Below are 27,588 nucleotides of genomic sequence, written 5' to 3'. Positions count from 1 at the left end.
CAAGGCAACTAACCAACCATGAGCAAGGTTCTTAAGTTAGTACCACTCCAGTCCCATCCCCAGTTATTTTCTTATTCAAATAAATGTTTTCTCAACAGATCGCATTTCTCCTTTAACCTATGGGAAAACATAGTTAATATAAAGGAAATGCACAGCAGAATCAAAAGTACACAGAATGAAAGCCTTGGGGGGGATCTGCTTATAGAACTTTTAGGAGGCTTTCAAATTCTTGGCTGAATAAGTAATTTTATATGGTGTTGTATACAAGTTTAATAGCAGAATCAGTTCCAAAATTCCCTCTGCACTCAGATTCTAGGAGCGCCTTCCTGATGCATGTTAACTAATGATTGTGCCAATGCATTAATCATGAAGGCTATCAGAAAGAAAATAACCACAAGCAAAAACTACAGATGTTAAATGTTGAGGCAGGAATTGAATCAAGTGTGTAAACAGAGAGAAAGAGAAAAATAACCTTTTTCCACACTTTTTTTTTAAGCCTGGCATTAAATCAATGATTAAGTACAATGCATACATACTTACCAACAAAAAAAAAAACAATTTTTTTCAAATCCTTAAATTTGACCAATAATTTAAAGAACTTAGACCCAGCTGTGGTAGTGCATGCTACTAAGACTCTCTGCTCTGCAGACTGAGACCACGTGGGAGGCATGGGTTTGATTCTCAGTCCAACCTAAAGCCCTGGTATGTGCTCTTATGATCCCAGTGACACGGGAGGTTGAGGTAGGAGAGCACAAACTCCAGACTGGTCTGAAGTTTATGGCAACATCATGCACCTGTAGCCCCAGCAGGAAGACTGTGGCAGGAGAATCATGACACTGTGAGACCTTGACATTTTTTAAAATTTGGTTAAAAAATGTAAAAATAAAGTGCTTTCTCAAATTCTTACCCTAAAGGTAAGGAGAGTAACAGAACAATTACTTACAAAGAGATATTTATTATATGTGTGTTTCACACAGGCATATATACAGAAGTGGTTTCATTTAACCTTGTAACAATCCTATCAATTGGGTACGTAATTATCACTTTGTAAATGAGGAAACTCATGAGCAACACAACACATTTGAATAGTGTATTAGTCAGTTCAGACTGCCATAACAACATGGACTGGTAGCTTAAACGATTTTCATTTTCTCACAGTTCTGTTCTGGAGACTGAAAGTTCAAGACTGAGGTGTCAGCAAGGCTGACTCCTGGTGAGGCCTCTCTCCTTGGCTTGCAATGATCACCTTCTCACTGTCTTCACTTGGCTTTTCTCTGTTCACATGCACTGCTGGTCTTTCTTCTAATCTTATAAGGACACTAGCCCTTTTTTATTAGGGCCTCATTTATCCCTTATTTAACCTTCAGTTGTCTCTGTGAAGGCCCTATCTCCAAATAAAGTCACATTAGGGCTTGAAATTTCAACATACAGATTTTTGGAGGGACACAAGTCAATTTGTAACAGAAAGCAAATCTAAGAGTACACCATTACTAAGTAGCAGAGCCAAGATGGTCTGAGTCAAAGACATTGCCTTTGTTCAGGACTCAGTCCCTTTCCCATGCCATAACACCTCAGAGAGAGTGGGTAGACATCTAACTATAAAAGCTAGCCCAGTGCAGGACCAGCAAATGGCATAATGGTTACATCTCTGGACTCCTACATAGTCAACTATGGTTCAAGCCCCAGACCTGGCAGCTTAAAACTTATGCAGGGTGCTTGTGCATGTGTGCCCAAAAATCTCGAGAACAGAATGGAAGAGAAGGGGTTGCAACATGGCCATCCCCCCCAGGAGGTGATTTCTCACTTTCTGTCTCTCTGGTGAGCACACACACACCCTATAGCAAACATCTCTCTCTAAAAATAAAAATAAAAAAGGCTAACTCTGTGGAACTTGTTGACAGCAGACAATTTTGTAGCAGTAACTTCTGTCCTGGTGGGAAGAGTGGTGAACTAAAGCTATACTGCAGAGCACAGAAGATCAAGTCAACTGACGGCTTATCTAGATGGCACCAAATAAAAATGGCCTTGTCTGCTTTGTTTATAGATACACAGATGATAATTTGGTTTCACTATCATACATATACAAACTGTACAGTTAGTTCCATTATCCTCAAAAAGTCTGCATTTCATTTGATTTTTCTTTTCTTTTCTCCAAACCATCAGCTAATGTCCTGGAGGGTGATTCCATGGATCAAGATGTTGAGAGCCCTGTGGCCATTCATCAGCCAAAGTTGCCTAAGCAGGCCAGGGACGACCTGCCAAGACACATCAGCCGAGATCGGACCAAAAGAAAAATCCAAAGGTACGTGAGGAAAGACGGAAAATGCAACGTGCACCACGGCAACGTGAGGGAGACCTACCGCTACCTAACTGACATCTTCACCACTTTAGTAGACCTAAAGTGGAGATTCAACCTGTTGATTTTCGTCATGGTTTACACAGTGACATGGCTCTTTTTTGGAATGATCTGGTGGCTCATTGCATATATCCGAGGAGATATGGACCATATAGAGGATCCCTCATGGACTCCCTGTGTCACCAACCTCAATGGGTTTGTCTCTGCTTTTTTATTCTCAATAGAGACAGAAACCACCATTGGCTATGGCTACCGGGTCATCACAGATAAGTGCCCAGAGGGGATTATTCTTCTCTTAATCCAATCTGTACTGGGGTCCATTGTCAATGCATTCATGGTGGGATGCATGTTTGTAAAAATATCTCAGCCCAAGAAGAGGGCAGAGACCCTGGTCTTTTCCACCCATGCAGTGATCTCCATGCGGGATGGGAAACTGTGCCTGATGTTCCGAGTGGGGGACCTTAGGAACTCCCACATCGTAGAGGCTTCCATCAGAGCCAAGTTGATCAAATCCAAACAGACTTCGGAGGGGGAATTCATCCCCCTGAACCAGACGGATATCAACGTAGGATATTACACAGGGGATGACCGTTTGTTTCTGGTGTCACCACTGATCATTAGCCATGAAATTAACCAACAAAGTCCTTTCTGGGAGATCTCCAAAGCCCAGCTGCCTAAAGAGGAACTGGAAATTGTGGTCATCCTAGAAGGAATGGTGGAAGCCACAGGTAAGACACGTTCTATCCTAAGCTATCTGTGGGATAGATACTCATTTTAAACTGGACCTGATGTTCTTATTTACTACATGATATAGAAGACCTATCTTCCCTCACTCTTGGTAACATCCTTTTGCTTCATGAAGTAGGTCACCCACATATCCTACAACCTGAAGTATATTCACGAAGAAACCTAATAATTAGCTTTTTTAATGCCCTTTGGAAAATAAATTAATGAAGAATTAAGCAAAAACACTTAATGTATTTTAAATTTCCAAATATTTACATAAATTAAAATTTGATCTGCTATAAAGCTATTTTTTTTAAGTTTTTGCCATAAGGCACTATGCACTAACTGGAGAGAGACAATGAGAGGGAAAGTAAAAAATCACCCCCTAGGGGGAATGGCCATGCCACATTCCCTTCTCTACCTGGAATTTTGGGCATGCACACACATGCCCAGTGTGATTTCCAAGCCACCAGGTTTGGAACTATAACCATGGTCAGCCAGAGTCCAGCACCTTAGCCATCATGTCAACTGTTGGCCCCATCTAAAATTATTTTTAAATGCCTTTAAAGCATTGCTTATTAAAATACTTGAGGTTATTTTTTTACCAGGTTAAAAGGAAGAAGTTAAGCCTTTCAAAGGAAGCCTGACAAATTGAAACTTTATCCATTCTTTGGAAGCCATTTGCAAGATTCATTCCATTAGTTTTTCTTGGGTATCAAGTAACCACCTAGTGTCCCTCTACACTCTACCTGACCGACCTCCAATAGACACAATACTGCAGACTCAGTAAATAACTCTACCGAAAGGAAAAAATTTGAAGATCATTCATCATAATCCCGTTGACCCTTCTGCTCTTAATGGCTAATCATTAGTGTGTTTTAGGGACAATGATCTGCTCTCAAAATAAAGAAAGGGATCTGTTTTTATTGAAGTCTCCATGTTATATATGTGGACAAGTCTGGCCACATCTACCTGTAACATCCCACAAAATAATGCCATAAACTCTAATTCAAGCTAACAATAGAGCCTTGTAGGAAAAGTAGAAACTAGAACCTCAACCCATTAATTCCTTTGCTCTTCTGAATTATTCACATTAGCCTTGGGTTCCTCTTTTATTACATAATCTATCCTTTTGCACTTTTAAGTCTCTAGCTCTAGGCTCAGTGTTGCTGTATTTAATCTGAAGGCATGCTCACGTGGCTGACCTTGTGATTCTCCATTCATCTGAACACATCTCCTAATCTCAGTCTTCTTTTTCAAAAGAAAATCAGTGGCCCTATGTTTCTGCCTCTATCTAAGAGACAAAGTTTCTTTTTCTTTTCCTCTCTTTCTTTCTTTTTTTATTATTCTTTTATTTATTAATTATTATCATAATCTAGTTTATATTACAGTGAATCACATATAACTTTACAGTGTATTACATTTCTTTTTCCAGAAGGAATGCCATGCATATCAGTCAATACAGAGACAAAATCCCCACTTCATCATCCAATAGCTTTTCATTATTTTTCCTGATCATCATTATTGTTATTATTACAATTATTTTTTTAAATAGTCAATCCCTATTTCTCATTTTGCTTGTAAAAAGACTTTACCCAACACGAAATACTTCTCAGACTAATCCAGTTGAGAATACTGTATACATCATCATCAACAGGTAATAAACCGTATCTGTAAGAGGCAAGGTTTCAACCTATGGCAAATTTCTCTTGTGGTGGTATAAACTCTTACAACAGTTTGTTAGTTTCTTGTTTGTTTGTTTTTAGTTTTTGTTCATTTATTTGTTTTGATTTGCTATAGGGTACACGTGCTCACAGGAGAGAGATGGGGAAAGTGAGAAAGTGCCCTCCAGGGGGAAAACCACATTGCAATTCCTTGTCCTTCATTCTCCTCTCAGACTTTTGGACATGCACACCCATGTGCTCGGCCTGATTTTCAAGCCACCAGGCCCATGATTCAAACTGCAGTCAGTCATGTGAGATCCCGTCACCTTAACCACGGCACTACCAGCTGGCCCCCGCAATACAGCAGACAATGAAAATGGGAGTAAAAGGCCTTCTATAGAGTTCAGTGATATGAGTGAGTGTTCTCTTTTCCATAGAGCAAGAGAAAATAAACTAAATAAAAAAAAAATCTTAAAGAATAGCAAAATAACTATTGTGAATACCAAATAAATACTGCCGATATTAACAGGGCTATCTGTACCTCGAGCCTGAGTATTTTGGGGTGCCCTTGGGTGGCAATAGTTAAGTGGAGGAGAGAAAGGAGGAAGAGGAGGAAGAAGGGTAGAAGGAGGAGAGAAAGGAGTAGAGAGAGGGTCACACTTCATACAGAGTTCTGACATTTTCCCTTGTACCAGAAACTTCTCCAACCTCAGCTGAGCACAGAGACTCTGGATCCCCCTGGTGGTGGCTTCTGACAGCACAAACTGACCACTCACAATGTGCTTCTTATATTAGAGTCCCACTATAAATTCTCCAGTAGGATGAGAAGTAAGACTGAACAACCTTCTTATTATTGCATCTCTGAGCTCAAGAAGCAAAAGTCACTAGGGAGGTACCTCTGGCTACTGATGTTAATCTGAGCTTCCTACTGAAGGGACTGTGTATCCTCAAACTAATGCCTAATCTCAGCAAATCAGCGAATCCAGAATAAGTAAATTATCTTTGTGATGTCCCTGAGTCGGAGTTCTCCCTGGGGCAGACCCTGTCTTTCTGATGACAGCTTGTAATGAGTGAACCTTTCCAAAGGGAGAAACATCGTTTTCTTGGTAATTAACAATGGTGCTTGCCTCTGAGCATTCAGAGGCCTTTGTGTGGCTTTAGCAGAGAAAATTGTTTAACTGCCAGCAAAAAGAATAAAAACTCTCAGCCTGTCCCCGGGAAAAGCAACCACTACTAATTTTTGTTTGTTTGTTTGTTTTAATTTTCTAATATCTGGAAATTGGGAGAGGTGTGTTCTGGAAGCTGGACATGTCCTATCCTTTCTTATGGGAGCTGCATAATTCAGTACCTCCAGCACAAGGATCACTTAAGCTTCAGCCAGATACTTTTTATTTATGGGTGAAAAACAGAATTGGGATTTACTAAACATGCATTAAACAGACCATTGGGGGGAAATAAATGTTTCAATGTATCAAAGACACAGGGTGGAAGTGTGGACCAAATGTACACTTGAGAAAAAAACTCAAGGTCTAATGATTCATTGTAGCACTAGATTGGAAATTAGGAGCCATGAAAATTGACACAAAGCAGTAGAAGTTGCACTCATTATTTCAATCAAAAATGTCTTAGTTGACCTTAAACTACTGCATTCAGGGGCTTAAGACCTCTTTTAAAGATGAGTCCCACATGACAACCTTGACACATTTCCTTCTTTCCGTTGCGTGTTTTGTGGGCACACAATATTCCCCACAGTGTTTTCTGGGGGCTAACTCAGCAGTAGGCCAACGACCCAGGTCCTGCAGTCTGCTGCGAGCTCAGGCCCGGCTCAGGCTAGCCGGTTCTCTAAGCATGCGTTGTATTCCAATGTCAGCTGTACCTCAGAGTCAAGTTTTGTTTTCAAAAACTGGAAGTAAGCTCATTGTTAAGGTTTGGATTATGGTCCCCATGAAGTTTCATGCTTTGAAATTTAGTCTCAGGCGACAGTGATTGGACATCCCCAGAAATTCATGTGTTGAACTTGATTGTATTGATTTTTATCATCTATGTATTAAATTCCTTCATGGTGTTCCAGAGGAACGTCTTTGGGTGTGATAATGTCATTAGGTTGGGGACTCTATGATTGAGTTAAGGCATGTATATAAGCAGAGAGAAGGAGATCTAACTGAGAGAGAGACACAGACCACACTCTGCTCACCTAAAGGTTCTGCCTTCTGCCATTTGGTGATGCCTTTGGACTTTCCAGCCACCAGAATTGTAAGTTGTTAGATTATTTCTTTGTAATTCACCAGCCTCTAACAGGTATCTCTGTTAGCAACTCAATAATAGACTAAAAGACTGATTGAAAGCTGAAAGTAAGCCTGTCTGTCTTCAATGCTTTGAAGTGACCTCATAAAAGACAGACGCATAGCCATAAAGGACAGCTCCAAATTCTTTGTGGATGGCCTGGGCCTGAAGTCAGAGGAATGTTCGAAGACATCTCTCAAGAACCTTCCGGTCATATGATTCTATTTTTGAAAATGAATCAAACCCTGGAAAATTCTGACAACAGCAACCCAGACATCTAGGAGCTAGCCACATCTCATCTGCAAATATATTTTTAAAGGGGGTCGTTTCTGTTCATGACACATGCACAATTTTCGAGATAGTGATGTTTACAGAAGGTTTCATAGCTACGTAAACAAACATGCTCAGCAGCTGTGGCAAATGTGCATTAAAATAGTAAAGCATTCATATAGACTGTTATTTATAGAGGGCAAACGGGCCTCGAGGCTAGATGACAGCCACACAGAGCTGGGCCCGCTGCCAGCCAGCTCCTCACTATAGCCTTTCTGATTGATGAACTTCCATATTTACCCTCAACCATTATGCAACTATAACAGGCAGTCCTTCCCAACACCTCTGCAAAAATCAGATTCATTAGGATGAATCCCTATTAAGTCTTTTGGGATTTTTTTACACTTGTTATTATGGAAACTATAAAATTTGCACAATCATAAACTGAATAGTATCATTAACCCCAGTGCACTTGCCATTCCATACTGATAATCGTTAATTCATGGCCAAATTTTGTCATCTATCCCTACTCACCAACTGCCCCCAGTATCACACCACTTCATCTGCAAATATTTCAATATGTGTCTTTGAAAGATAACCCTTTTAAAAAACTAACTGTAATACTGTTATGACACCAAAAATAATTACCTATTATTTCTTTAAATCCAAAAGATACTGTTCAAACTTCCAGTTGGCTCATACACATCGCATTTTATTTCTTTCTTTTTTGTTTTTGTTTGTTTGCTTTTTTACAATCTATCTGTTTGAATCAAGATCCAAATAAAGTTAGCCTACTGTGATTGGTTAATATCTCTTTTAAGCCTCTCAATCTCATGAGTTCCCCTTTTGTCTCCCATTTTCTTTTCTTTTCTTTTTTTCTTTTCTTTCCTCTCCTAATAATCTTTTCTTAAAGAGAACTTCTGAAAGCTTTAAATACTGCATAGAAAACTGGGGTAAAGGGAGCATGAGAGAGAGCCAAGCTCATGAAACATGCTAGATAACACTATAGAGAAGGAAGCAGGGCCGACTGCCAGGAAGTCGCTGTCTGTGGGTTTTGAGGAAGGAGGGCCGGTATACACAAAGAGATGAAGGCAGCCTGTCCTTCACCACAGGAGAGTTCAGTTCCATCGCCAGCATGTCATTATTCACACGCAGAGAACTTCGTCCCATAAATTCCATCACAGAGCACAGGAACTTTTAGTTGAAAGGAATTTTTGCTCAACTCTTACTGTACAGATGAGGAAATGGAGGCCCAGCAAGACTAGTGACTGGGCCCAAGGTCGAATAGCCACTAGGAAAGCATGAACTTGCAAAGCAAGGTGCTGGTGGTGGTGTGCAGGGCTCCATGCTCAGTGCTCTTACACCACGAATGCTACTGGATCATGACGGTTCTGTAGAGAAATGAAACAGAAAACGACAACTGGTGTTTAATGTACAGACAACTGGTATTCACGCACTCTCTTTTCTTTTCTCCCACCATTGTCTGCTCTTCTTCAAGTTTCCTCTTTTGGTTTCCAAATATTATCAGCTCACTTTTAGGTTCTTTAGGAACTCACATGAATTTTTAGTAACCATATATTAAAATGAGATGCCTTATAAAATAGTTCTAAAATAAAAATAAACTAGGCATTGTCAAAATACCCCAGAGAGAATAAGATGCTCTTAGGTCTGATTTCTAAGAACTGTTTTTCTTTGCTATAATAAAAATGCCACTCTACTATCATAAGGGAGGATAAGGGATTACAGAGTTTAGAAAGATAAGATGGTTGAGGGTTAACACTACAGTGCTTATAAGCTGTTTCTCGTATGATGTTTCATAGCCATGACATTTTTGAAATCTTATTTTCTCCTTTTGATAAGTTACTTCTAATCCCTCCAGTGGCAACCCATTATCTCCAGATTTAAATTTTTCTCTTAAGAGCTATAAGCCAACTACCTAGCCAAGGAAAAGAGCTAATTGATGAGATCTGAAATGCTAAAATCTTGGGTAAAAATCTCTATAGACATGTACTCCTGGTAAATCTCTGTAAGGAGTGATTTATTTTTTTAAATCCAAAGACATATGAATATCTTTTTCCCTAGATCAAAATCTACCATCAACTAGCATCAAAAAATTTGACTAACATTTCATTTTTAAATATTAGGTTCGACACATTTACTCAGGGCTTCCTTCCAAAATGGCTGCCTCAGTATGATGCAGCCCCAATAGGACCATTGGCTGGGTGAAAACACTTGACTACAGCTCCCCAAATGTGGAAAACTCTTTGTAATTCTCGGTAGTTTGTGGACACTGTGTTCTAGCTTGCCAAATGTCCTAACGATCTGAGAGCAGATGCAGCGGAGCACACATGGAGTCTTAAGTATTTCCACCAATCCCTCCAAAAGGAAGAATAAATTAAGAGACCTAATATTACAACTCTATTAAATATCTCCCATAATTTAGAAGGCAAGACATAAAGTTCACCATGTATTGTTGTCAAAAAGACCAACATACTAAATAAAAGGTTTCTTTCTTAAACCATCAGTACCAGAAATGCATTGTTCTTCCCTCTCTAAACAGGCCATGAGGAGCTACCAAAATAGAAAACAGTGGAAGACTGTGATGGTCACATAACATATACATGCTGTAGAATTCAAACCCAAGACAAAACTGGACTAGCTTCTAAAAGTTGACTCTGACACAAACTCTGAAGTCAGTACTCACGTGGAACAGAAGAGGCACCATTTACATAAGGAGATGAGTGACAAATACTAGGAAGCCTCTAATTAGCATTTCCTTAAATAAATAGAGTTTTATTGTCTCCTAGGGCATTCAGTAATATGAGTGGTGACAGCATGTTGCCAGCAGTTCTACCCAGCAATTTCTAATGACCTGAAGAAGATCATTGGAGAAAACCATGTAAATTATTCATACACACACACTTGTGCTAAATAACCCGAGGTACTTCCTCCCCAGCTAACCAAGCCCTTGCTTCTCTGGCCCACACCTGTCTACTTATAATCTTGTTTGTTTTATTAATCACTTAGTAAGCCTCTTTTTCCAAAGTAAATTCTTTCAGCTATAGCTCAACTTATCTGAGTTTCTTTGTGTCATTTATAGAAGCAAGTCATCCTGGATTCAAGTCAGTTGCTACGTTCACTGGTTTTCTTAACTTCTTCATGCCTCACTTTCTTCCACTCTAAAATGGGAACAGTAATAGTATCTACAACACAGGTGACTTGTCAATTTCCCAATTTCCATCAGAGCAGCTCATTTGTTCCCCCATAGACTACACAGGTGAAAAACAATAGAGCATATCTTTGCTTGGATGTGAGCCGGGCAGTCAGGAGACCAGTTGTGAGTGGCTCCACTCTTTTCAAAGACCTTGGAGCAGGTGCCTCTACAGAACAACAAACAACACCCCTCTGAAGGTACTCTGAATAGTCAAAGTGGCCAATGTTAACCTGTGAGCACCAGTGCACATTATGCACAAGCGCAACACCAGGATAAAAGCCAACCTGTACTCTGCCCCAGTTACCTGCCATGAATGACAAGTCATTTGGGTTTGAATTCATGAGGACCAGTGTACTCAGTCAGAAAGGGCTCTGCGCTGGGCCCAGAAATAGCATAGTGCTTACATGACTGGACTCCCACATGACCAAACTCAGTTCAAGTCTCAGACCCAGTGGCTTGAAAATCACACATATGTGGACATGCCCAAGATCCCAAGAGGAGAATGCAGGAGTAGGGATTCTGGCGTGGGGTGATTTCTCAGTTTTCTTCCCATCCTCTCTCTCTCTCTCTCTCCCCCTGGTGAGGGCAAGTGCCCTCTGGCAAAAACCTCTAAAAAAATAAAGGGCTCTGCATTTCACCATGGCAATTTCTGCCAAAAGTAGATAAATGTAGATTTCTCTCAGGTCTTCTGAGGCAATTGCTCAATGAAGACAAGACCAATAGTTTGCATTTGAAAATAATATTTTCAAATTCCCAATTCCCTTCCAGAAGAATTCCGAGGTATCAGCTTATGTCCCAATTTATAAAATAAGCTTTTGTGCTGTGAGTTCAATTCAAATATTGACTTGCATAATAATTCCTTGTAGATACTGCTGCTTTAATATACACATATCTATATAATAAATAATTAAAGTATATATCTATAAAAGTATATACTATACCAGGTAGTACATATCTATAAACAAAGTGGACGGTAAATGTAAAGTGCCCCATAGCCAGTTTCATTGTTCTCTGTTTACAAAGAAAGAATGATAAAGATACTGGACCAGTCTGCTTTAACTAAGTTATGTTGCAGTAACCTCACAGCTTAAAACAATGAAGGTTTATTCCTCTTTCACATAACATATGAGCAGAAGTTCTGTGCACAACCTGTTTACCCCAGGATGTAGACTAAAGGAGCAGCCACTCTGTCACATCTACCTTTCTCATGTCAAGGGAGAAAGAAGAGAAATGGCAAAACACCTCACTCTGCTCCCAGGTAATTAGCCACAGCAAGTCACATGGCAGTGCCAGATGCTAACGGAATGGGGAAATATAATTCTTTCTTGGGGACTTGGAACAAATGACTAAGAACAATGATTTCATCACCACAAATCTCCCAGTGATCTCAAAAACTTTGAAAAGTTTTTGTGCTAAGGTTTGAAGCATGTGGTAGTCATCCGTGACTAACAAAATGTCCAGCTTTTATCCTTCCAGACACGTATTAGGATCACTTTTCGCTGTTCCTGTTGAACATGGCCATGTGGCTCAGTAGTCCCAGCAAAGTAGGTTTATGTGGTGAATATCATTCTGGTGGAAACCACAAGACAATGTGTGCAGTTCCCTGTCCCCTTCTTCAGTTCTCCTGGAAGTGCATGTCACAATGAAAGCATTTTTGTCTTGCATCTTTGACTGGCATTGATGAGTAAGGTTCCTGCCAAGTCACTTGGGACATGTCGCACAGCTGAGAAATAAGCTTATGTTGGGTTAAGTCACTGAAATATGGGTTGTCTGTTACCTCAGTAAAACTATCCTATCTTGCCTGATATAAAATATTGCATTAACATTTTGACAAGTTGGCCACTGTATGTTGACAGGTGCACTATACTGGCCAAGAAATTCATTTGTAGCTAGCTATTTTGCAGGACTTCTTTCTCCTTTAAATTTGTTCTTCACTACCTAAGACTCTGAGGTTAGACAGACTGAATTCAATTTTGGTCTTCACTCTTGACTCTCCCTGTGATGAGGCATATATGTTACATTCACCTAACTTTTTTTCTCTGAGAAATGAGAGTGATACCTGTAGTTACAAAAAGATCCCAGGAGATAATACATGCAAACCTTTCATTACAGGGCCTTTTGCATAGCATGCACAATAAGTTTAGAGGGTGAATCTATGGTTCTTGGAATCAGTATTCTCATACCTTTGTTCATTTTGGTGCCTACTAGATGCAAATACTTGATTACATGCTTTGCATGGGGCATTTGCAATCCTAAAAACAATTCAGAAAAGTAGGTATCACCCTTGTTTTACAAGTGAGGAAATTTACCTTGAGGTGGAGGATTGAGAACCTAGCAAATGAAGTGGGAAAGCCAGCATTTTCAGGGCTGTCTACCTCCTTAATCTAGCTGGCCCAGTGCCTCTCCAGAGGAGCCTAGTGTACAAAGGCACTCTCGAGGCTCTCTAAAGTAGTGGTTATTAACTGTATAACAATGATATATTATCTCACAGTTACTGGCCTTGGCTTTCCTACCAGGCTCACCTTGCCTAACCACAGGAAGCATGGGGCAGTCTCCCCTTGCATAACTGTTCACACCAAGTCTCTTGAAAGGGAAGTCTACTGGCTCTTACTCTTCCATTCCACCCAATTAAATGTTGTCATGTGACTGTCCCAGTTGAAGCTCTGGGCCAACCCCATCCAAAATGGTCTGGTGCCATGCCAAGTATATCCCAAAATGCAACCAAGTGGCTAGCCTACAAACCCTTCAGGGAGGAAAAAATAAAGTTCAACACTGAAAGAGAAGAATCAGTTTTCACTCTGAGCTCCCTGCCAGAAAGCACTATAATAAACAGATATAGGCTTTGACCAGCCTAATTAAACCCTGCTAAGGTGCTCATTCACCAACATCCAATAAGACCCTTTTTAGAGAAGGAGAATGCTCTAGTCTCTGAAGCCATTTTTGGGAGATTTTAATTGAGCATCTGCTAAGTAAATATATTTCCATATACATTATCTCAAGCATATTTTTAGAGAATTATTTATTTCCATTTACTATTGCTACTTTTGAACTTTACCAGAAAGAAAGAGAAAGCAAAGGCAAGAAAGCAAGCCCTCAATTCTGGGACTCAAACTGTGGTTGGCCATATGGGAATCCAGTGTTTTTAACCACCATGCCACCTGTGGTCTATAGCATATTTTATATAGTGTGAATACTAATGGAAATCCATAAATGCTAGTGGATAATGAAGGGACTGGTGTTTAATAACATCAGAGAAGAATATACAGTAAGAAGCACCAAGGAGATAAGACTATAAAGATTGAATCTATAAAAGACTAATGCTACATTTACACTGGCCCAAAATTAAGTAGGGGACTTCATAAATTCACGGAAAATGGAATTAAAGTACAGGTTTATTTCAGTGGAAAAAAATGTGAAATCCATGCAGAGTCTTTTCATAATATACTTTTCCTTAAACTTTTTGAAAACTTCTCATATCTAATAAATCTCAAAAAGCTTAAGTAATAACAAAGAAGAAGGCTTTTATTTGCTTAAGATACTCAGTAATATGTACTGTCTGTCTCTCCAAACAAAGTTGGAAGAAGTGTCAAACCTAAAGGGAACAAAAGTATTGCTTGCTCATGATTTCTAGAGAAGCTCTGAGGAATCCACTAAGTCCAATATGAGACAAAAAAGATTTCCAAACACTTCTCTGGGTCCTTCAAGCATGATTCCCTTGTGTTCACCCTAAGGGACCTCATTACATCAGTCTGGCTTGTAGACCCTGTGTCACCCTTTGCTCCCAAGACTAGGGAAAAAAGAGGTCAAATTCGTTAAGCCAACAGCAGATGGATCACGACTACATTTGAGGAAGAAGGCAGCTTAACTGGCCACCTACAAACCAGATGAAGGTTAGGGAAGTGTAGGATAGTGTCCAATATGAATTCACAACCTCCACAACCTCCACTGTTGGGGAGTGTAGAGAGGTCTGTCTGTCACAGAATCACACCCTTTGTTTGGTAGATGAATTAGCAAATGTTTGACCTGTGACTCAGAATTCTCATCTCTGACATTGAAGAGGCTCACTGTGGACATTTTGAGTTCCCACATCAGCAAAGCAAGGTGTCTTCTACTAACACATGGGAAAGTAGAATGACAGTGGCATTTCTTTCCTTGAGTTCAGGCTGATACACGTTCTACCAAATGCAAGGAGGCATCTTACAACCATAACCCAGGAAGGTGGTGGCTCAAAGGAGAGGGGCAGAGAGGATATGAAACATTTTGTGCATTTACCTTGGGGAGTAGGGGTACTTCTTACATGTTCTACCCTAGGGTCTCTTCTTTAGATTAAATGAAATCCACAGATGGATCTAAGGAGTATGCATTTAAATTTAGATGCTTAGTCTATCTTACCACCCACCAAACTTATAATTTCCACTTGTTTCTCTCTTTCCATTCTCCAACACCACCTCCCCCTTAGATAACAACCTGGTCTCACACTTAGTTGAGAAAACAGAAGCAAACAGATCAGAACACTCACATCTTCACATAACTACATCAACCACCCCAGGTGGGCCTTCAAACAATCTCTGCTCTTTCTTCCTTAAACTGTGGAGCGCTGACCTGTCAAGTGCCAACTCTGGACCCTATCCATCAACCTGCTCAAAGACTATCAGATTTCAAGCATCCTCCTTCTTTCTTCTATCGACAATTTACTTCCACCAACATAAAACATTTCCTAATACACGCCATCTTTAAAAACAAACAAAACTATACTTCTTGTGGTATCATGTCCTTTCAAATACTGTCTCATTTCTCAACTCTCTTTTCCATAGGACTTCTAGAAGGAATTGGCTATCAACTTCACGGTCGCTTTTTTTTTCTTTTTTCTTTTTCCTTTTTCTTCTTTCTTTTTTCCTTTTTTTTCTTTCCCAGTGGGTGCATGTACTCACTGGAAAGAGAGAGAAAGAGAAATATTTTGAGGAAAAAAAAATAGAGAAAAAGAGGAATTTAGAAAGCACTCCCCATGGGGAATGGTCACACCATAATCCTCCTTCATTTCTCTTTCCTTTTGAGATTTGGAGCATGCATGCACATGCAACTGACGTGTTTCTCAAGCCACCAGGTCCAGAACTCGAAATGTGAGACCAGCCATGTGGGATCCAGCCACCTTAACCACCACACTACAGACTGGCCCTGCCATTCTTTTGCTTCTCAGCCCAATGGGCTTCCATTCCTACCATACCATGAAACCCAATAGTGTCCATCCAGCCAATAACAGAGACCAGCCCTCTGATCTCGTCTTCCCTACTATCCATCATTAGGGTAATTGACCACTGCCTGCCTCACCATCACTTTCTTCCTTGATGAGCATGACTTTACTACTTCTGCTTTCCCTCCTACCTCAAGGAGAGTGCCTTCCCATTTTCTCCTCTAAAATGCCTCAGAGGCCCTTATATCTGGAGTCCTAGTCTCCATTTTTCCTCTCAGTGAGCTCACACAGGCCCTTGACTTTACTCATCATCCTTTTGTATATGGCACCAAATATCTACCTCTTGGCTTAACCCCTCTCCTGAGCTCCGCACTCAAAGGTCCAACTACATACTTGGCATCTCTAATTAGATGCCTAGCAAGCTTGTACAACTAGCATGGTCAGAAGCTAGAGATTTCCTAACTCCCCTGAGTCTGTTCCCCTCTCCATCCTTTCCATAGATACAATGACTCCAGTCAAAAAACATGTTATTATCCTAGACTCATTGTATTCTCTTACCATGTCAGTCCTATAGGCATTACTGTCAAAATATGTCTACCTCTATGGCTACCACCCCAGATTAGGCTGACATAATGCAGAGGCAATGGGATGCAATAGTTTCCCTAATGATAATCACCCTACAAAAGTCCACTGGACATGTCACAGCCAGAGCATGCAGAGCAAGTCACTTCTCTTTTGTAAAGCCCTCCAATGGATTGCTACTAAACTTGATCAGTCCAGAATCCTTGCTATGGCCTCCCATGCCCTCTTGGCCTGGCCCCTGCCTGCTGTCTGCTTTTATCCCCACTAGTTTCCAGCCTCATTAATGGGGCAGCCACATAGATTTTCAATTATGAGCACAGAGATCTTACTTGGAGAGGTCTTCTCTGACCATTTATAGAAACTGGCTTCCTAGTCTGTGCTTCATACCACACTGCGTGGTGCTCATCACCACCTGACATGAGTCATCTCCCTCATTGGAGTGTTAGCCATTAGAATGTAGGCTCCATGGCAGCACCTTGTCTTGTTCATTGCTGCTGCTACTACTCAGAACAGTTCCTAGACCATAGTTGGTACTGGATACATACATCAGTCTAGAACAAACAAATGGAGAAATGAATGAGTGAGATATTATCACGTAAGCACAGAGAAACTCTGGAGTCATTCAAAATGACAAGAAAGAAAGAAAACTACAACTAGTCTTGGTCACTCTTTCTACCTTCTGACAAAGAGACTTACTCCAGGGAGCCAGTTCTAACCATCTCTTATCATTCTCCAAGGATCCCTTCTTCCACATGCCATTTTAAATCTCAGCGACCCCCAGGGCAATGTCCTGAGCCCTATTGCTTCCCTTCTGCACATTCTTCCAAAGCAACCCATTCTGGCCTCTGGGCAATAATTCCATCTGTGTGTAGGAGGTTCTCACAGGCACAGCCCACACCTTCTCCTCAGCTGCAGACCCATGCAGGTGATTGTGTTCTGGGTGCCTCCATCTGGGAGATCCTCAGATACATTACTTGTAATGAATTTCAGTAGCATACGGATCCAAGTTACATATAACTTGTTCCAAACTCAGAGCCACTCCCGCTCCTGTATTCCACACCTCGAGGGTGGAGCTGCTTGTCTTCCACTTACCCAGCTTAGAAACATGGCTGTCTTCTTATGCTCTTTCCTCCCTCGTATTCTGCAGGCTAAGTACTTAGGAAGCCCTAGTCTGCTGCTCGCCCATAGTTTTGTGCAAGAAAGGGCATCCCTCATCAAGACACTCTACTGCCATCTGCTGGGAACTTCATGTACTAAATACACAAAACCGCACTGCTTAGATGCGGTGAGTCGTGCAGTGTACAACCTGCACAACCATATGTGGTCACCCTGGCAGAGCTTGTCTGAAGCTCAGACCTGTCTCTTGTATCCAAACATTCCCTTCCCTCCAGCATCTTGACGACTGCATTGTTTTGTGCCACTATGCTATCCTACTGCACTATTACATCATTCCATACAGATCTTCATAATTGCAGTCTCTACTTTTTATAATCTCTCTGCATACAGTCGTCAGAATGAACTTCCGAAAATTCAAATCTCAGCCCTTGTTCCCCAGTTCAAGCATTCTCAGTTGCTTCCCAGGAGCTGAAGAATAAAGATCAATGACCTCCGTATAGCATAGATATACCACCTTTTAGGTGTTCTGTCCTTCACTCCACTGCATCCGTATGCTACTGAAATCCCTGAGCACACGATAGATTGTTTCACCTCGAGCATGCACACACCCTATGACATCATCTCCGTCTAGCATACTCGCCTCTACTTCTCTTTCCAGTAACTCCTACTCACCCACCAAATCTCCCTGCAAATGTTGTCCCCTACAGAACATTTCGGACAGCTTGGCAGATGCTGGAGTCCTACCTCTCTGCTTGTGTTACATTTCTTCAGATCTCTGTAATGTCCTATGGGTGACTGACCATTTGTAGGTATCCCCAGCAGAAGCCAAATTTTGGGGGATAAAGATGGTCTTTTTTTTTTCTATCCCCAACAAGTACCCCAATCTAGCACATGGTCAGTGCTCAATAAAAACGATGAAAAAATATTTTTTAAATGAAGCTCTGACCTTCCTAAATCTGTCTCAGACCCTCTGAAGTTTTCTTTTCATCTGGCACCTCATACCTGGGCTCTCTCCAGATATAAGGCAGTATCAGGCTTCCCATGAAGACTGTGATGTCAATTTCATTTAAAAATTAGAGACGCCTTTTACTAATAGATTCTGATAACTCTAGAATCTTTTCCCCTTTCAGTATTTACCACACATCTTATAAACATAAATAGGGAGAGTTTAAAGACTAGATCCAAAAGGTAAGATAACTTGTCTCCAAAATTCCACCTTAAACAAGAGAAGCTTCGCCAAATGAAGATATTTCTGTGCCTCTTTTTAAATTTATTTTCTTCTCTTTTAATTTTTATTTTTATAAAGCCAAAGTTACAGAGCTTCGTTTTTCCTACAGAAAACTTTACCTTCTTTTGTCTGTTAAATGCTTCTTCCCTTTGCTCCTCTCACACACCCCCACTACCCCTTCTACCACCTTCTCCCCTCCCTTAATAGTCTGTGCCTCTTTTTAAAGTGGGTACAGTCCAATGAAGACTCTCTGGAGGCAGGAAACTGGACCCCAGGAACAGCCATCCCTAGGGGTTTTTGTTTCGCCTTTGATGTTGTCTGGCTTCATAGGCAAAACTCGAACCTTCTCTCAGAGGGCCAAGCAAGGCTCTCAGAGGAGCGAATGATGAGCAAGGGTGATCCCTTTGCATGTGTTTTTAATTAAATAAAAAATGGTCTATCACTATCTAAAGAAGAATGGTGAGGATGAGGAGTGCCTCAAGAGCCTTCGAAGAGGCCCTGAGGGTGAAAACTCAATAGGCAAGATGCCACAGCCAGGAGCATATTCGATCGGAAGGTGAAGGTTTTCCAGAGCCTTCCATATACCTGGCATAGCACAAAAAAAATGTTTAAGTATAGATCAGACCTTAAGGAACTGCCATTTCCGAGCGGGGATTTGGCAAATGTTTTCTGTAAAGGACAACATAGCAAATATTTCAGACTTTATGGACTATCTCTGTCACAATGACTCTGTAGCCACACTATGAAAACAGCCATAGATGGTAAGTTAAAAAAATAATAAGCTTGTCTGTGCCCCAGTAGCACTTTATTCATGGATATACATCATTTTCACATGTCATCAAATATTATTCTTCTTTGGATTCCTTTTTAACCATTTAAAAATGTCAAAAGCCATTTTTAGCTTTCCCCTGTTCTAGACGATGAGTCTGGTACTTAAGAGGAACATTTTACATGGGAGGTGGGCTGGTGGGAAGGCCGTGAGTCTCCTCTCACACTTCAGAATTGCACTTCAGATGTGTTCCACATCCTCACTGCCAGCCGCGGCGGCAAGGACAGAGAAGCAGGAGCCTCCACAATCCACAGAGGGATGACATCGTTTGCATCTGCACTCCTCATTTGCATCTGCACTCCTCATTTGCATCTATACTCCTTATTTGCATTCTTCCTGAATGAGAATATAATGGGGAACAGAGGTTTCCTGACCTTTGGGAGAAAGCTAAAATTGAACTTCTGTTCAAAATCAGAGATCCATCAGTAAACAGTACCATTATTAACACTGTGTTTTCAAAGAAAAAGATAAAAGAACTTGAGTCTTTTTGTTTTACCAATGTTTGCACCAACTCATTTCCTTTTTCATTTGCTCTGTTTTTCTTTGGGTGAAAAGTACTCCCACGGCTTAAAGCTTCCCAACTCTTCTCACAGCAACATTTATTCTTAACATCAATTCATTTGGAGACTGAAGGTCCCAAATGCCATTCCACCCCCAAACAGCCTTTCTTATGCAAAATCTCCTCTACCTCCATCCCCAGTTTGCTGCGTGTATCCTACAGTAATTAGCCATAAACAGAGACACCTACCTTTGCTATAAATTACAGATCCCCACACACAAACTTGCCCTCTAGCAGGCAATTACAGAACACTACAAGGAGTGATGTTTTTAGCAAACTTGTTGGAAATGCCTCCAATCATACAGAACAACTATTGTCAACATGGCTCCTGTTGATCATGCTTCAACTTTCTGGTCACTGACAATCAAATATGGCAGGTGAGAAGCTTCACAAAGACCTTAAGACATGCTTTAACTACATTTCTACTTAGTTGCAGGATCTTGGATCCCAGTCAGAATAATGCAACAAATTTGAGTAATGTGAACTTCCTTTTAAAAAAAAAAAAAAAAAAAGAATAGTTTCCCCTAGACAGGATTTTCACCAGAAAACATGCATCAGGACCCCTCAGTTTTTCTCCTGGTTCACTTCTCTCTCCCCCGTGTACTTTCTGTGGTTCCTTGTCCCTAACCAGTTTGAGTTTTCTATGAGCTACAAACATCACCACTTCCCTGATTCAGCCAGTCCTGTGCTCTCTCCTCAGCTCAGCTCATTTCGTTCTAGTAAGCTTATCACCTGTGCAGCGCCTTACTCTGTCCTGTGTTAGTGACATCTCTGGATATCATAACTACATGGTGGTAAAACCCTAGTCCTATGGTCCTCCCTCTCCCTTCGTCACCTTGGCACTGTGCTCAGCACACGAAGACCACAGTGCTTGCTGGTGATGGCTTAGGGAACCTGCCAAGATATTTCCTGGCCTTTACTGTGAATCCAAATCATGCCAGGGTTTGTTGAGGACTATTTGACAAGTGAGTTTGGCTACAGAAGTTCAACATAGCTAACGCATTCAGGGTCATTACATTGATCCTGTTTGCCATGATGCATCAGAAGTCCGAGGCCTTAGAAAGGACAATCCTCACCATCTTACCACATTTGCTTTATCATTCTCTGTAGACATAGAAACAGATGTAGAGATAGGTGTGGATGCATGCATATGTATGTGATCTTTTTTGGTCATTTGAAAGTAAGATACAGGCAAGATGCCACTTTACCCCTAAATTCTTTCATGTATATTGGATAAAAGTGAATTCAGTGTTACAAAACTGCAGAGCAGCCATCAAAATCAGAAAATGAGTATTGGCACAATGCTAGTATCTAATCTATAGACTTGATGCAGATTTTGCTCATTTTTCCTGCAGTCTCTTCTACAGTCAAAGAAATCTCAAGTCATACTTTATCTTCATATCTTAATTTCCTAAGGCCTAGAGGAGTTCCTCTAACTTTATTGCTCATGACATTAACTTTTTTGAAGAGTATAAGCCAGTGATTTTGTAGATTATCCTTCAAATTGGGCATTTCTAGTGTTTCCTCATGGCGGTCAGGTTGTATGCTTGACAAGGGTACACCAGAAGGGTCATGGTGCCCTTCCTGGTATGTTCTATCTGGAGGCACGTGCTGGTTTTTCCTAACTGAGGTGGTATTAACATCTGTTCCTGATTAAGTGGCAACAGATTTCTCAAATTTAAAGTGATTTTTAATTTTATAAGAAGCATCTTTTGGATAGAGACCTTGAGATTATATAATAATCAATTATTCCTATTATGGTTACCAAACCTACTCTCTATTAAAAGGATTTAGTGGAGAATCTTTGGAGAAGTATCTGACTACTGTGACCTTCTAACTGCACAATTCTTTCTACAAGTATGTGTTGATTTTCAACTGCAAAGAAGAGCATTCTCCTCCCTTAGTTATCTATTTATCTACCTACCTATATCAGTATAGATTCATTGATTCTGATATTTTCAAGTTTTCTAAAATCCTCTTCCCATTATTTATTGGTGATACTCAAATTATCCCAGATTTGACCCATGAGCTCCCCTTTCAGCAGTTCCTTGAAATTTTAAAGTTTCCCTATCACTTTTTGAACTCTTCCTTTCTTTCTGGTACAAAAAGAAAGAAAAAAATGTTGCATGCTCACTTTAAACTTTTCCAGCTTCTAGCTCTGCAATCAGATATATCTCCAAAGATTCTTTCTTTTAGTAAAGAATGATCTTTAGAAGCCCAGACCCAGACACTAGGTATGCTGAGAAGATATTCATATAAGGTTTCTCAGCATGTAAAGGAGAAAGTCTGTTCTAGTCTAGGTCAACTGACTTCTCAGTGTACATATCCGAACTAAACTGGAAGCTCAAAACCACTGCCATCCAGAAGGTTGTCAGGGGAAAATTCCAAGTTCATCACCTCCAGTATGTATAAAAATTGGTCTGGAGTGAAAATGTGGGGCAGGCCCTGATCGAGCTTTGGCATTCTCAGGAAGACCAAAAGACAACCCTATTCTTAGAAGCCTACTGCAGAAAGCTTTTATAGAGCTTATGACAAACCAGCCTTGCAAAACGAACCCTGCATCATCTAGAAGGCAGTGTCAACGCCTTCACCAGCCACTTCATGCAAACTCTCAGGAGAAAATGCTTGACATCATAGCACAGACTAGTTAGACTTCCGCCTAGCAATTGATTTTCTTTTATGCGATGGACACTGTACGTTTCTATAACTGGCCAGGTCTCCCTTGCAGTTACAACAATGCATAGAATCGAATCTGTGCTACATGTAGCAAGGACACATCTGATTATAGTGTGCATCTTCATAATGCTTTATTCTTGGTATTTTTTTAGGACCCTATCTTAGGGTTTCTCTCTCTTTAGCACTATCTTCATTATGGCATTTGCTATTTTATACTATGTGTGATAGTCAGCTAGGGCTGCCATACTGAAGTATCACAGACCGAGTGGCTTAAACAACAGACATTTATTTTCTCACAGTCTGGAGGCTGGAAGCCCCAGATCGAGGTGCCAGCAGATTCAGTTTCTGCTGAGGGCTCTCTTTCTGTCTTGTAGACAGCTCCTTTTCACTATGTTGTCCCCATGGCCTTTCCTCTGTGTAGAAACAGAGAGAGAGAGAGAGCTCTCTGTGTCTCTTCTGCTCTTTTTGCTATAGGGAATGTGCACTTGCTGGAGAAAAACAGGGACAAGGGGATATCCAGAGGGGATGGCCAAGTCAAAATTCCTTCTCCTCCATTCTCTTGGGATTTGGGGCAAGCATACATATACCGGGCATGTCTTTTAAGCTACTAGGTCCAGAACTCAAACCACACAGTTGGCCATGTGGGATCTGGTCACCTTAAGTACCAGGCCACCAGGCCCCATTGTTCTTTCTTGTTTTCTTCCATGAGTGAGAGACACACAAAGAGACAGAGACAGAGAAACAGCACTCCAACAGGGTCTGGATGCTATGTTACATACCAGCCCTACATCTTCATCACACACATGCCTGGTATACTCAAGGAGGTCTCCAGACACAAACCCGGAACACTCTCATGTGGGTCGGCCTCACAGCACCACATTTTATGGCTATGCCACCATCCAGCCCCTCTTCCTTCTTCTTATAAGGACTCCAGTCCTACCTAATCAGCCCTTCCTGCATATCTTATGACCACATATAATCTTTGTGACCTCCTAATAGACACCATCTCCAAATTTAGTCCATAGCCCTGTGTAAATTGCTAAGCCCTTTCTGTACCAAGTCAGAGCAATAATAAATGGACATGTTTTCATCATCACTAGGAGTCTGTAGCCTCCATGTAAATTTTCCACACAACACTGACATCTAGAACAGAGAACGTGATATTTTGCAGGATAAAATGTGGTAAGATCCATGATCTATTGTGCTTTATCTAAAATCAGTAAGGCAAAATCTATGTATGTAAATTTTGACTATTATTCCATGATGGAGCAGTATCAAAAAATATTAAAATGCCCTGTTGCCCTTTCTCCAAAGCTCCTACACCCTTTCTCTCTTTATTTAACCATGTAAACCTCCTGAAAGAGCCATCCAGGCAGGGAAGGTAAAGGCTCTGAGTCAAAGTGGTGGGTGGCTGTGTAGGAAGAACCATCAATATAAACACACAGCAGAGGCATCAAAGGGCCAATTATCATCTGCACAGCAGCAGAGGATACCTTCGGCAAACTTCTGAGGACACACAGGTATCCAGGCAAGGCTGGGGCCCAGAGAATATCATGCCACCCACAGCTTGGGCCTTCTCCCTTTAGAACCCTCCCTATCCTCTGGTAGGAAGAGCACCATTTGCCCATCAGCCACACTGCCTGCAGCACTATTTGTAGGCTTGAGAGGTCTGTGGCAACTCATCCAATGGTATTTCTTCTTGTATCTCAAAATCACATGTCATTTCACTTTGATTTATTGACTGTGTCACGTGGCTTACCCTTCCCACCATCCCTTCTTGCCTACTACTAAGGAGCCCTGCTGGAGAGGCCATAGGGTCCACAGTTGTCCCTGCCCTTCTGCTGTCATAGCCCAGATCCACACAGCCCATTTTGCCTATTTGGACTATGGCTTTGACCTCCCAGCACTGACTCAGGACTCTACCTTGTGGCTTCACCATCATAGCCTGATCCTACATGCTCTTTTATTCTTTGGGTCACACTGACCCCTAGGCCTCCTCCTTGTCAAAGGAAGTTGAAATCCCATCTCCAAATGGTAACAATAATCAAGAGACAACAGTACAAAGGGACTTCAAAAAGTTCACAGAAAATAGAATTAAAGTACAAGTTTATTTTGGCATAAAAATAATTGAAATTCATTAATTTTTTCATACTACACATTTTTCATGAACTTTTTGAAAAACCCCTTGTATTAACACTCTGCTTATGTGTCATTGAACTAGTCATTGCTTGGGGAGCACTTAAACATCAACTCTATCTTCAAGTAGTAAGAGAATACCTATAACATAGTACTTGGCACCATCTATCTCTCAGAAAGAAAAGTTATGACATTTAAATAGTTAATCTGATAGATTTCCAGATGGGATTTATTTTATTAATTTCCTGCTGTCAAAATAGAAAATATCACAGAGATTTTTTTTATTTACCCATTAGTCCTTTTAATAAGAGCTGGAAAATAAAATGGAACATACGCAGGGTGTAACTAGTCATTAATGAGACTGTTTATAGAAGCTAGTTTACAGAATTAGTTTCATTGAGGTTACTTGCAATCCTAATAGAAACTTGTATAAGAAGCTGTCCTTTCTTGGTATCTATGTTAAGAGTAAAACAACATATCTAATCCAGCCCCTCTCTTCTAACTTTAACTGAATAACTATTTTATAAGAAGTGACTTTAGAAATGTAGGCTAAATAGATGGTTTCTTGACATGTCATTGGGTAATTTATAGATCTCAATGGGAACATTTTGTGTCTTAGAGAATGTGAATTTGTCAATACTCTGTCTCTTTGAAAGTGAATGCTAAGTGCTCTTACATCTTCCTGATTCATTCTTAAGCCAAAATCTAAGCTCTATATTTTAGCAAGAGAGCTAGGCTTTCACCAGTGGGTTCCAAAGTCCCATCAGAAGAGAATGCGGCATGTCAGACCAGCAGGCATCTGATCAAGACACAGTTCATATTGGCCCCCACATTCCCATCTTTTTCCAGACTTTTCTATTAAAATGGGTCTTGAGGGTAGGGGCATGTTCTTACAGTAGATGAGTGTGGGAATTGGGATTGATGCAGTTGAAGAGATTACATTCCTTCTGTCTACTTTAAACTTATGAGCTTTAAACACAATTCAAATCCCTTATGCTGCTTCTTGAAAATTGTTCTGAAAGAAAAAAATGCATCTCATTTACTTCTTGAAAGTAAAGGTGGGGCAGTTGAAAGACAAACATTAAATGGAATGCAAGTATCACTCAGTGTTTTTTGATATGTGGGACTGGACACACATATCAAATTCCATTGAAGCCAAACCAAGTAAGTATTAAGAGTACAAGAATTCAACTACATTCAGAATGGCTTGGAATAAATGGGCAATCAGCTGAGGCTAGAGAAATTGTTTTGTAATTATACAGTAAAACATCTCCAAAAAGATATTTGAACCAGAGTGGAGGATCATAGCAAAAGTACCTGGACTCGATATGTCCACATCACCTCCTCCGTTTAACTTCATGGAGCCTGCAGGGTCCATGGTGTTCTACTGGCTGTTTTACTAGCACAGGTGTGCTAGTAACTACACCAATTCTCCCCCTACCAAATGACCTCCAGCCATGTCTCACGACGCCCCACTGACATTATTGGATTGCAATTCATGCCAAAAACCAAGCAAAGCTGGAGCAGAGACCATAATCACTGAGCAATGGGCTGAAGCTATTCCAGTAAGAAGTCAAATAGTGCTCAGGATGGAACAGAACACCCAAGGGGAGCTGTTTAGAAGTCCCTTGCAGCCAATGCTCCCATCCAGTAGGTGCCAACCCCTCCCATCTTCCAACAGAAGCTGCCAGGGCCCCACGTAGACTGTGCAAAGCAGGGAGTCAGCATCCAGTTTGGTGGCCAAACTCTTCAGTCACATTGAAAGTGAAGCAGCAGAAAATCAAGATGAGAGAGTGTGATTTGAGACTATCATGGCTCCCATGAGGGAGAAGTAGGAAGATGCCTCTCATCTCTAACCTAGAGAATGAAACACTTGAGGGGATACCTGGTGTCCTGATACACACACTCCCATCCACACCCCCAAACCTAGGGGCCCCAGGATACCCTTGGCCTGACCCCCACTGACCAATTGCCCTTGCAATAGTCTCATGGGCTTAAAGTTCGTGCTCTTGACCCACACACTTCTCAGTCCTATACTTCCTCCTCAGATGTATGAGTTTTTGCCTAGTTTGAAATTGAAAAGTAACTTGACATTTCTCCCGTTAATATGTTACTTTGATCTATGCATGCCTATGTTCATTTCCTGTTTGGGAAAAAGGGGGCTCCAGTAAATTTTTAAAATTCATTATTTCTGTCCTGACAGGTCATAGGATGTTAACTAGATCAGATGTCAGTCTTGGTAACCATAGTACTTGCCCCAGATTTCAGGAAAATACTTAGACCTTTAGAAAATTCAAAACTCTTTAAATTCCTAAGACTCTCACAGCTGAGGCCTTTTATCCTAGCAATTCACATTAAAAATGCAAGGAGATTCCTCCAATGTAGATAACTACTGAAAATGAAAATTTACCCTGCAAGCACCCAGTTATTTCAATGCAAACAGACATTTTATTGAAAATTTCATAGTAAACAAGCCTTGAACTTTCATAAACTTAAACACAGGTTCAAGAGGGAATAGTCGGGTTCATGTTGTAGGATAGAAAACCATAAATATGAACAAAATTAAATGGAGATGATAAACCTTTAGACATTGAATAATTCATAATCATGGGAAAAGAATCATAGTAGTTGGTAATTTACCATATACATTGATGTTTTTAAATAATTATATCATATGCTGGTTACATTTCATTTTAATTACAGAATTCTAAACTCAGAAGGAAAGAGGGTTTATAAGGATAATCTCCAGTTATTTGAT

At 40.7% G+C, this 27,588-nt stretch overlaps 1 protein-coding gene across 1 annotated transcript in view; it reads left to right on the top strand.

The window, feature by feature from the left end:
* The window catches only part of KCNJ6 (potassium inwardly rectifying channel subfamily J member 6), a 350,982-nt gene that overhangs the window by 253,183 nt on the left and 70,211 nt on the right, over positions 1–27,588 (top strand). The window contains exon 3 of the mRNA XM_006146286.2: positions 2,164–3,084. Coding sequence (XP_006146348.1) covers positions 2,164–3,084 — 921 coding nt within the window. The remainder of the gene's footprint in view (positions 1–2,163; positions 3,085–27,588) is intronic.

The sequence above is a fragment of the Tupaia chinensis genome, unplaced genomic scaffold, assembly GCF_000334495.1.
Source record: "Tupaia chinensis unplaced genomic scaffold, TupChi_1.0 Scaffold000175_1, whole genome shotgun sequence".
Classification (NCBI taxonomy): domain Eukaryota; kingdom Metazoa; phylum Chordata; class Mammalia; order Scandentia; family Tupaiidae; genus Tupaia; species Tupaia belangeri.
The sequence above is the reverse complement of the archived record's forward strand: the minus strand, read 5'-3'. Positions and strand labels throughout refer to the sequence as shown.